The 11,620-nt window shown below is 41.1% G+C and overlaps 1 protein-coding gene across 1 annotated transcript in view; it reads right to left on the bottom strand.

The window, feature by feature from the left end:
* Window positions 1-11,620, bottom strand: part of KDELR1 (KDEL endoplasmic reticulum protein retention receptor 1) — a 42,068-nt gene that overhangs the window by 8,431 nt on the left and 22,017 nt on the right. Inside the window, exon 3 of the mRNA XM_075839955.1 lies at window positions 8,885-9,043. Coding sequence (XP_075696070.1) covers window positions 8,885-9,043 — 159 coding nt within the window. The remainder of the gene's footprint in view (window positions 1-8,884; window positions 9,044-11,620) is intronic.

The following is an 11,620-nucleotide window of genomic DNA, read 5'->3' as shown; positions in this document are numbered from 1 at the left end:
GGGGGTGGCCAGCAGGGCGTGCTGGTAGCGTGCAGAGAGAGGAGGAATAGCGGCCGTCCTCCTCCTGTCCCTGTATGGCTGTAGATGACCCCAGGGAAGGGGTAACAAAATTTTCTTCATGTTATCACCCCTTATCAATCTAGGAGTTCTAGAGAGCATACTTGATACATTTGGGAGGGTCTTTTTGTTTTTTCAGAAAAGGAGTTTCTTCGCCTAATCAGGCCATTTACTGACTTCACGACGCAGACGTTTATCAGCATCTGCATCGTGGAGTCAAATAAGTCGCACCAAGCACTCGCACCACACACAAACATCAATTAAGTTTGTACACTTTACAGTGTCCCTATCCTGTCTGTACCCAATCTTTAGTGTAAAATCCGCTGAATGCTTCTTTAGCGATATCTGTTACATGTAAGGCTGGGTTCACACGACCTATTTTCAGGCGTAAACGAGGAGTTTTACGCCTCGATTTACGCCTGAAAACACGGCTCCAATACATCAGCAAACATCTGCCCATTCATTTCAATGGGTTTGCCGATGTACTATGCCGACGACCTGTAATTTTACGCGTCGCTGTCAAAAGACGGCGCGTAAAATAACAGCCTCGTCAAAGAAGTGCAGGACACTTCTTGGGACGTAATTTGAGCCGTTTTTCATGGATTCCAATGAAGAACAGCTCCAAATTACATCCGTAACGGACGCCTCGCAAAGTACGAGCAATTACATCTGAAATGCAGGAGCTGTTTTCTACTGAGAACAGCTCCGTAATTTCAGACGTAAATGCAGTTATCGTGTGCACATACCTTAACAGTACTGGCCAAAAGTTTTGAGACTGACACAAATGTTGGTTTTCACAAAGTTTACTGCTTCAAATTTTTAGATCTTTTAGTCAGATGTTTGTATGGTATACTGAAGTACAATAATAAGCATTTCATAAGTTTAGACTTCTATTGACAAATACATCAAGTTTATGCAAAGGCTCAATGTTTACAGTGTTGACCCTTCTTTTTCAAAATTTCTGCAATTCGCCCTGGCATGCTGGATATCAGCTTCTGGCCCAAATCCTGACTGATGGCAACCCATTCTTGCCTAATTGTCATGTCCATGGCCGCGGGCCATCAGGCTCACTAACCTCCTGACGGCCGCAGCCATCGGTCTGCGAGCGCTGGCCCTAGTCTCCTCCTCAGGAACGCCAGCGCTCACTTCCGCTTACCTTGGCAGGGTCCCGAAGGGTGCGCGCGCACGCTCGTGCCTGCTCAAAAGGGCCAGCGCGCGCACCGGAGTTAAATGTCAAAATTAGCCCATGAGTACCCTGGACTATAAGAAGGGCCCAGCCACTTCCTCCCATGCCTGACAGTTGTTTTCGTACCCAAAGTTTGTCTAAGCAAATAGTCTCCTAGTGTTTCCCAGTTCCCAGTGTTCCCCGTTCCTGTACCTGTATCCCGTGCTATCCTGGTCAAGCGCCGTGCTGAGCTGTAGTCGTGCTGTGCTGTCTACCACGCCTGACATGCTACTCCACGCCCGACGCCTACCTGCTGCCTAGTCCCAGCCGAGCCGGTCTTGCTACTGTCCGAGCTGCCACAGGTACACTATACGAACTATGGACTGTGACCTGTGCCCTGTTGGCCAGCTGCCATACCGTCAAGGCGGTACGGCCCAGTGGGTCCACGTATCCAACGTGACACTAATCAGTGCTTGGCGTTTATCACAATTTCTGTGTTTTTGTTTGTCCACCCGCTTTTTGAGGATTGACCGAAGGTTATCAATGGGATTGAGATATGGGCAGTTTCCTGGCCATGGACCCAAAATTTCAATGTTTTGTTCAACGAGCCACTTAGTTATCAATTTTGCCTTGTGACACGGTGCTCCATCATGCTGGAAAAAGCATAGTTCATCACCAAATTGCTCCTGGATCGTTGCTCTTGGAGGATGTTTAGATAACACTTCCATGAATAAAGAATGGTCTTAGGCAAAATTGTGCGTGAGCCGACTCCCTTGGATGAAAAGAAACCCCACTAAAATAACTTTACCCCAGTTCTGCGCAGTCCAATCCCTGTACTTCCTGTTGAATGTCAGTTTGTCCTTGATATTTTTCTTGGAGAGAAGTCGATTCTTTGCTGCCCTTCTTGACACCAGGCCAGCCTCCAAAAACCCTTGCCTCACTGTACGTACAGATGCACTGACACCTGCCTGCTGCCATTCCTGAGCAAGCTCTGCACTGGTGTTGAACAGATCATCTAGCTGAATCCTCTTTAGGAAACGGTCCTGGCACTTGCTGGACTTTCTTGGGTGCCCTGAAGCCTTCTTCACAGCAATTTATCCTCTTTCCTTGAAGTTCTTGATGATCCAATAAATGGTTGATTTAGGGGACATCTTACAAGCAGCAATGTTCTGGCCATTAAAGCCCTTTTGATGCAAAGCAATGATCACTGCACGTGTTTCCTTGGAGGTAACCATGGTTAACAGAAGGCAATGATTTCCAGCACCATCCTCCTTTTAACCCCTTAACGCACCTTGACGTAACTGTACGTCGAGGTGAGCAGTAAGTTTGCGCACCTTGACGTGCAGTTACGTCTGTGCTTTGAAAGTTAACCGCCGCGCGGCGCTATACCGCAGCGGCGGTTAGCTGTGCAGGGTGTCTGCCCTGCATTCCCCGTTCCCGATCAGCGGCCCATCGCCGCTGATTTCGGCAGTTAACCCCTTAATTGCGGCGTTCGATTTTGAACGCCACAATTAAGGTGTTTAGCGCCGATCGGCAGCCCCCACGTGAAATCACGGGGGCTGGCGATGGTACCCATGGCAACCGGACGCCGGACAATGGCTTCCGGGCTGCCATGTACAGAAGCCTATGAGGACCAGCCGGAGTGTGGTCATCGTAGGCTTCCTGTCAGTGTGACTGTGACGTCACACTGACAGTTGGAATGCATTACACTACGTGTGTAGTGTAATGTATTCCAGCAGCGATCAGAGCTGCAAGTCTATGTGTCCCCTAGTGGGACAAGTGAAAAAAGTAAAAAAAAAAAAAGAATAAAAATGTTTTAAAAAAAAAAGTGTAAAAATCAAAGTTCTAAGTGATATAAACAAGAACTGCTTTTTTTTCCTATAATAAGTATTTTATTATAGGAAAAAAATGAACATTTCAAAAAAAGTACACACATTTGGTATCACTGCGTTCGTAACGACCCCAACTATAAAACTATAATATTATTTTTCCCGCACGGTGCACACCGCAAAAAAAACAAAAAACAATGCCAGAATCACTATTTTTTGGTCACCACCCCTCCCAAAATATGCAATAAAAAAAATGATCAAAAAGTCGCATGTGCGCCAAAATAGTACTGATACAAACTACAACCCGTCCTTCAAAAAACAAGCCCTTACACAGCTTTTTTTACTGAAAAATAAAAAAGTTATGGCTCTCAGAATATAGTGACACAAAAAATAATTTATTTTCTAGATAAAACGCTGCAAAACATAAAAAAAACCTATATACATATGGTTTCGCCGTAATCGTACCGACCTGCAGAATAAAATATAATGGTCATTTATAGCCCAGGGTAAACGCCGTCAAAAATAAATAAAAATCATTGTCAGAATTTATGGTTTTTGGTCACCTGACTTGGCGAAAAATGGCATAAAAAAAGTGATCAATAAAATCGCATGTACCCCTAAATGGTACCAATGAAAATTACAGATTGTCCCGCAACAAATAAGCCCTCATGCAGCTCCGGTGGTGAAAAAATTAAAAAAGTTCCGGCTCCCAGATTATGGCGATGCAAAATGTGTAGCGTTCCAAAAGCGGATAGGATCGGGTGCCATTTATAAGTGCGACACTGGCCACATATCTGTGGATTATTATTTATTTACCCCATTATTATACCCTCTTATTATATATACCCTGATGTATTCTGCCCAGCCTACATGTGCCCCCACATTATAAACTGAAATACCAGCACAACGCCAGAGCTACTACCAAGCAAAATATGCGCTCCAAAAGCCAAATGGCGTCCCTCCCTTCTGAGCCCTACAGCGTGTCCAAACAGCCGTTTACGTCCACCGATATGGCATCGCCATACCCGGGAGAACCCGGTTAATATTTTATGTGGTATTTGTGGCACAAACTGGGCACAACATATAGTGCACTAAAATGGCACATCAGTGGAAAATTGTAATTTTCACTCTGCACCATCCGCTGCGCATTAAACCCTTCGCGCACCATGACTTAATAGCATGTCGTGGTGTGTGGGGGGTGATATATGGAGCGTCTCACGCGCTGAGCCCACGCCATACGCTGCGGGTGTCTGCTGTGTATTACAGCGGATACCCGGGACTAACGGACAGAAACAGCGATCACGCTGTTACAGGAGCCTGTAAAAATCACAATTTACTGCAATACATTAGTATTGCAGTGTATTCTACCAGTGATCTAACGATCGGTGGTTCAAGTCTCCTAGGGGGACTAATAAAATATGTAAAAACAAAAAGTAAATAGTTATTATTAGTGGAAAAAAAATTAATAAATATTTAAAGTCCAAAAAGAAACCCTTTTCACATTTTTTCTCTAAAGTAATGTAAAAAAACAAAAAAAAAAAACAAAATTGGTATCGCTGCGTCCGTAAAAGTCCAAGCTATTACAATATACCATTATTTAACTCACACGGTGAAGGCCGTGAAAAATAAAGAATTTTAAACGGCAAAATCTCAGTTTTTTGGTCACCTTGGCTCTAGCAAAAAATGTAATAAAAAGTGCTCAAAAAGTCTTATGTACCAAAAAATGGTACCAATAAAAACTACAGCTCGTCCCGCAAAAAATAAGCCCTCACACCACTCTATTGACGGAAAAATAAAAAAGTTGTGGCTCTCGGAAAGCGGGGAGGAAAAACGAAAAAGAAAAAAGCAAAAAATGGATCAGTTCGGAAAGGGTTAATTACTTTCTAATGAAAAAACATTTATGACCACATGTGGGGTATTGCCGTACTCGGGAGAAATTGCTTTACAAATGTTGGGCGGCATTTTCTCCTTTATCCTTTGTGAAATTTAAAAAATTCAACATTTTAGTGGAAATAATGTTGATATTAATTTTCACAGCCTAATTCTAATAAATTCTGCAAAAGACGTGTGGGGCCTAAATGCTCACTATACCCCTAGATAGATTCCTTAAGTGGTGTAGTTTGCCAAATGGGGTTACTTTTGGGGGGCTTCCACTGTTTCGGTCTCTCAGTGGCTTTGCAAATTCGACATGACACCCAAGAACTATTCCAGCTAACTTTGTGCTCCAAAAGCCAAATAGCGCTCCTTCCCTTCTAAGCCCCGGTGTGGGTCCAAACAGCAGTTTATTACCACATGTGGGGTATTTACATAATCAGGAGAACTTTTTGTTTTACAAATGTTGGGGTGCTTTTTCTCCTTTATTCCTTGTAAAAATTCTAAGTTCTTACAGAAAAAAAGTCGATTTTTACCTTTACAGACTAATTCCAATGAATTTAGCAAAACAACTGTGGGGTCAAAATGCTAACTTTACCCCTAGAAAAATTCCTTGAGGGGTGTAGTTTCCAAAATGGGGTCACTATTGGGGGGTTTCCACGGTTTTCATCCTTCCAGTGCATTGCAAACGCGGCACTGAAAACTATTCCAGCAAAATCAGAAATCCAAATGGTGCGCCTTCCCTTCTGAGGCCTGCTGTGGGTCCAAACAGCAGTGTATTACCACATATGGGGTATTGCTATAATTGGAAGAAATTGCTTTACATATGTTGGGGTGTTTTTTCTACTTTATTCCTTGTAAAAATTTAAAATTTCTACGTTTTTTCACAAAAAAAGTAGATTTTCATCTTCATATACTAATTCAAATAAATAAAGCAAAAAAACTGTGGGGTCAAAATGCTAAATATAGCCATAGATAAATTCGTTGAGGGGTATAGTTTCCAAAATGGGGACACTTTTGGGGGGTCTTTACTGTTTTGGTACCACAAGACCTATTCAAACCTGACATGGTGCCTAAAATATATTCTAAAAAAAAAGGAGGCCCCAAAATCCATTAGGTGCTTCTTTGCTTCTGAGGCCTGTGTTTCAGTCCATTACCACACTAGGGACACATGTGGGATATTTCTAAAAACTGCAGAATCTGGGCAATAAATATTGAGTTGCATTTCTTGGGTAAAACCTTCAGTGGTACAGAAAAAATGTATTACAAATGAATTTTCGAAGAAAAAAAATGAAATTTGTAAATTTCACCTCTACTTTGCTTTAATTCCTGTGAAACGCCTAAAGGGTTAAAACACTTTCTGAATGCTGTTTTGAATACTTTGATGGGTGCAGTTTTCAAAATGAGGTGACTTCTGGGGACTTTCTAATACATAGGGCCCTCAAAGCCACTTCAGAACTGAACTGGTCCCTGAAAAAATAGCCTTTTGAAATTTGCTTGAAAATGCGAGAAATTGCAGCTAAAGTTCTAAGCCTTGTAACGTCCTAGAAAAATAAAAGCACGTTCAAAAAACGATGCAAATATAAAGTAGACATATAGGAAATGTTAACTAGTAAATATTTTGTGTGGTATTACTATCTGTTTTACAAGCAGATACATTACAATTTAGAAAAATGCATATTTTTGCAAATTTTCTCAAAATTTTGGTGTTTTTGACAAATAAATATTGAATTTAACGACAAAATTTTTTCAGTATCATAAAGTACAACATGTCACGAGAAAACAATCTCAGAATCGCTTGGATAGGCAAAAGCATTCCGGAGTTATTACCACAAAGTGACACGTCAGATTTGCAAAAATTGGCTGTGTCCACAAGGCCAAAACAGGCTTAGACATTAAGGGGTTAAAGCAACCAGTCTGCTCTTATAATTCAATTAGCATGACAATGTGATATCGGCTGCCTTGTCCTCATTAACAGTTTCTCCTGAGCCAACGAGAAGATCACTGAAATTATGTAAGAAGGTCATTTCGTGGCAGGGCTGAAATGCAGTGGAAATTGGATTTTTGTGATGAAGTTAATTTTTATGGCAAGCAAAGACTTTGCAATCAACTGTTTAGTCTTCATAATAATCTAGAGTTAATGCAAATTGTTACTATAAAAACTGAAGCAGCAAACTGTGAAAACCAAAATTGGTGTCAGTCTCAAAACTTTAAGAAACTAATATGCCTGAGGCACAATGAAACCCTAGTTCCCAACTACTTCAATAATGAAAAAAATAAAAGTATAACTTTTAATACTGTAAGTTTAAAATGTCCAAGGAAAGACGTACAACATATAAGGTAAATAAAAATTAGCCAAGATAGGCTAGCACAACGTATCAGGTCAGAGTAGGTTGCCGTAGCATATAAATGGATATTTGTGGTGATGGAGTGTAACTGCTTCAGTCAGCAGCTGCAGACTGCTGAACTATCCGCTGATTTAGCGATTGGATTGCAGTGAAAGTGCAAGTCTAACATCGATATTAAAAACACGATAGCCCCCAGACATGTTTCTCCACACAAGCAGCGTCCTCAGGGGATTAAATGGGGCTAATAACCGCGTGCTCGAGTTTCCCTTCCTTTAGAACCTCAGGCATTCAAACAGGTGAGTACGCCAGTGTTCAGAACCAATGCAATTGCCTGAAAAGAGACGAGTCCCCACCCAGTAAGATAGGCATACAGGCTGTCCAATCAGGAGCACTGGGAGGTACACCAATCAGTGCATACAGGGCGCGCATGGGCATCACGGCGGAGCTGGGAAACAGCCGATTCCGTTGACAATCTCGTAAGGAGGTGAGTGTGCGCATGTCTACACACTTCTGCAGCGAATGTTTCAGACAGGTAGTGGAATCTGATTATAGAAAGGAGAATGCATAGTGGTTCCTAATTATAGGACATCAGGTATTTAGACTGTCCAAATTGCACATATGATAATGCTACGAATAAATTAATAATATATAGTAGCTAATCCTTAGGTAGATGTATAAATACATAGACTGGAAGAGGCAGCTAATCAATGAGATGTGTTCGAAAAAATATGATATCATATCATGAGGCTGCATCTATGTCTGTGTTATTAAACAGAATTGTAAGATAGAATGAATGCTGCTTAAAGGAATGGAAAAGGGAAATGATGATGTTGAAAATTAAGTGTCAAACCACATGGACACAGTATGAACATTATATATGTGAATATATAAGTAAATATAAGTACCATATGTGTAATCACGATAGTAGTAACGGTATATATAGTAACAATATAATTTTGCAGATTAATATCAACCATTGCTTCAGTGAGAAAGATAAAGAAAATAATTCATCGGGTAAATGGATTTATTTATTTAGAAAAACTATCATTTTTGATGGAGTTATAACCTATTTTAGCTTTATGTTAATGAGTTTCTTAAACAACTGGACGTGTTTTACTTTTTGGCCAAGTGGGCATTGTACAGAGGAGTGTGTGACGCTGACCAATCAGTTACCAATCAGCGTCATACACTTCTCCCCATTCATTTACACAGCACATAGAGATATAGCTAGATCGCTATTTGCAGTCACATAAACACACTATAACGTTACTGCAGTGTCATGACAATGAATATACATTACCTCCAGCCAGGACCGGATGTGTATACAGAATCCTGACCACTTCTCTAGCGTCTCTTTGATTTACAGCACAGCAAAAAAAGGCTTTTGACATTTTCTTAAAGGACGGGTGTCGCGAAAAAGTTTTTTTTTTTATATCAATTTGCTCTTAGTGTGTTATTAAAATTAATTTTATTTGTGTTTTACTTTTTCTAACTTTTACTTCACTATGGGGGCTGCCATTTTTTTTTCATCTCTGTATGTGTCGATTAACATACACACATACACCACTAGGTAACCAAAACAATAAAGAAATATAAATATAATGTTTCCTTACCTCTAAAGGAGTGAAGTCATGATTAACAAGGAAAGCCAAAATAGCTGTAGGAACAATAAGGAACTCCACACGGAAGGTATCATGGTTCCCATCATAAGTAGCTTTAAATTTGTTGTAGATCATCCATACTGTGGCATACGAACTTCCAACATATACAAGCTGAGAACATAAATGTTTTTATTAAAACACAAAACATAAAAGATAGGTGAAAACAAAGTTTTATCCTCCACAAATAAGCTGACGGTTTATTAGATTATAAGGCCCTGTTCACATCATATTTTTTTCCTTCCATTGGAGGTATACATGTATACATCAGAAGCAGCCCCAACGTATACCTCCAATGGAAGGTAGCAACGTATATCACTGTAAAGACAAAAACCTACAAATCGAGTGGGTCAATAATTACACAATGATCATGATATAATGTAAAAAGTTTTTACTTTATTAAAGGGAATGTGTTGCCAGAAAAACATGTTTTTTTTTAAAAAAATTAAACATTTAGTGTGTGGGTGATTAAACATTGTTCAAATTTTTTTTATTTTTTTGCACGAGTCCAGGAAATATTATAAATTATTTCTAATTTATAATACTACCCATTTTTGGTCACTAGATGGAGCTGTTCCCAAAATTGCAGCATTGCAACATTGGGTTAAAAGCCCTCGCTCTAGTGAGCTCTCAGCATCCCCCCCTCCTTTATCCTGGCTAGTGCCGGGATAAACGAGGGGTTTGAACGGTGTAACCTCCTACGCTGTGTGTCGCCATTTTTTGAGCTAACACACAGTGTAGTAGGTTTACATACAGTAGTAAACACACACAAACACGAACATACATTGAAATCTCTTACCTGCTCCTGCCGCCGCGGCTCCCTCCGGCCCGTCCGCTCCGTTTGCTGCCGCTGGTGCAAGTGCACAAATCCGGAAGCCGCGACCGGAAGTAGTAATATTACTGTCCGGCCGCGACTTCCGGTCCACAGGAAAATGGCGCCGGACGGCGCCAATTTCGAATAGGACTGTGTGGGAGCTGCGCATGCGCAGTTCCCACACAGACGCCGTACACTGCAGTCAATGGGACGGGAGCCGTTCGCAGTCCCTATGGGACTGTGGCTGCCGTATTCCATGTCTGTATGTGTCGTTAATCGACACACACAGAAATGGAACAAAAAATGGCAGCCCCCATAGGGAAGAAAAAGTGTAAAAATAAGAAAAAGTAAAACACAAACACACAAATGAATATAAACGTTTTTAATAAAGCACTAACATCTTTAACATATAAAACAATAATTTGTGATGACACTGTTCCTTTAAAGACTTGTATACAAAAAGGATTAAAAAAAAAAAAAAAGAAAGAAAGAAGAGTCATATAATGCAAATGATGGTGTCAGCCTGTTCCAGGAGTATGTATTGGAGTCAATAGATATGTGAAAAATGACATAGTTTACTGGTATGTGGATGCAAAAGATGGAAATATTTGAATGAGACCTTATGTAAAAGGTTTATGTGCAAATTCAATGTCCGATAGAGCTCGTCATGGAAAAAATTCTAGCTAGCGATAATGATCAAGTTACAAACTAGCTGTCAGGACCAACAGTAAAATAATGGAATACAGGTCATGCATGTAAAAAACCATACACACAAGCAAAAATGTAAGTGAACAAATGTAGTAAAAGCCAAATAACTGCCCCCAGCAATAAATGACAAAAGTAATCGAATTACAAGCACACTTTTCAATGTATCCGTATGGCAATGGAAGGTGGATCATCGCATGGCCATGTGCACATACATTAATAAAAATAAGAGACCATGAGAACTAACACAAATGAACACATACCTATGTTGGAACTCCTGCACAGGAAATTACGCCAGACGGTGGTGGCGTCATCCCAGCGGGGATCTCCATTTTGAAGTCAAACTGACCAATAAAATGTAGGACGCAAATTCTCGGGTAGGAGAGGGCAACGTCGGTGACATGCGTTGGGTACAAAGATGGCTGCCACCCCACTTCCTGTTCTGCGTCATCAGACAGGATGTGGCGCGGCGATGTCTAACATCACCGCCACTATACAGGTCCGATCGACGACAGCGGACGGCAAGTGGCGTAGGCCACTCCCCCCTCACACGCAAGCGCACAGCTACTCGAGGAGACACTTGTGAAGGGGGAATGGCCTACACCACTTGCCGTCCACTGTCTTCGATCGGACCTGTATGGGGGCGGTGAGGTTAGACACATCCCTTAATATAACTTTCCTGTCATGGGTGGGTCGAAAGAATCTCAAAACCAACATTCTACCCCAACTGCTGTATGTCCTTCGAGCAGTTCCAATTTTTCTGCCTTACCCCTCCCAGAAAGATTCTAGCTTTAGCACCACTACAACTTCTACCAAACTATCTGCAGGGACATAGGACTTCTTCTTCCTTTTGGAGATCTTTGCCCAAACAAAATGTACTAGAAACTTTTAAAGGCAAAACAATCACTAAACTAGAAGATTTACTCACCACCTCTGATAGATCTAACTTAACATTCCTAGATGAACCAAGCTTCCACAATAGCTGCATACATTTCTTATAACAATTTCCTGACATTGTCGAGCCTTCGTGGCTCAAGACATATTTACTACTTACCTCCCCATTAAAGGGCCAACTCTCGAAAATATATTCTAACCTGCTCTCCGAAAAAGTAACGGAAAAACCAAACTATCTTGTCGTCTGGGAAACAGAATTGGGTGCATCTTTCTCCAAC

Source organism: Rhinoderma darwinii, chromosome 10, assembly GCF_050947455.1.
Source record: "Rhinoderma darwinii isolate aRhiDar2 chromosome 10, aRhiDar2.hap1, whole genome shotgun sequence".
Classification (NCBI taxonomy): Eukaryota; Metazoa; Chordata; class Amphibia; order Anura; family Rhinodermatidae; genus Rhinoderma; species Rhinoderma darwinii.
The sequence above is the reverse complement of the archived record's forward strand: the minus strand, read 5'-3'. Positions and strand labels throughout refer to the sequence as shown.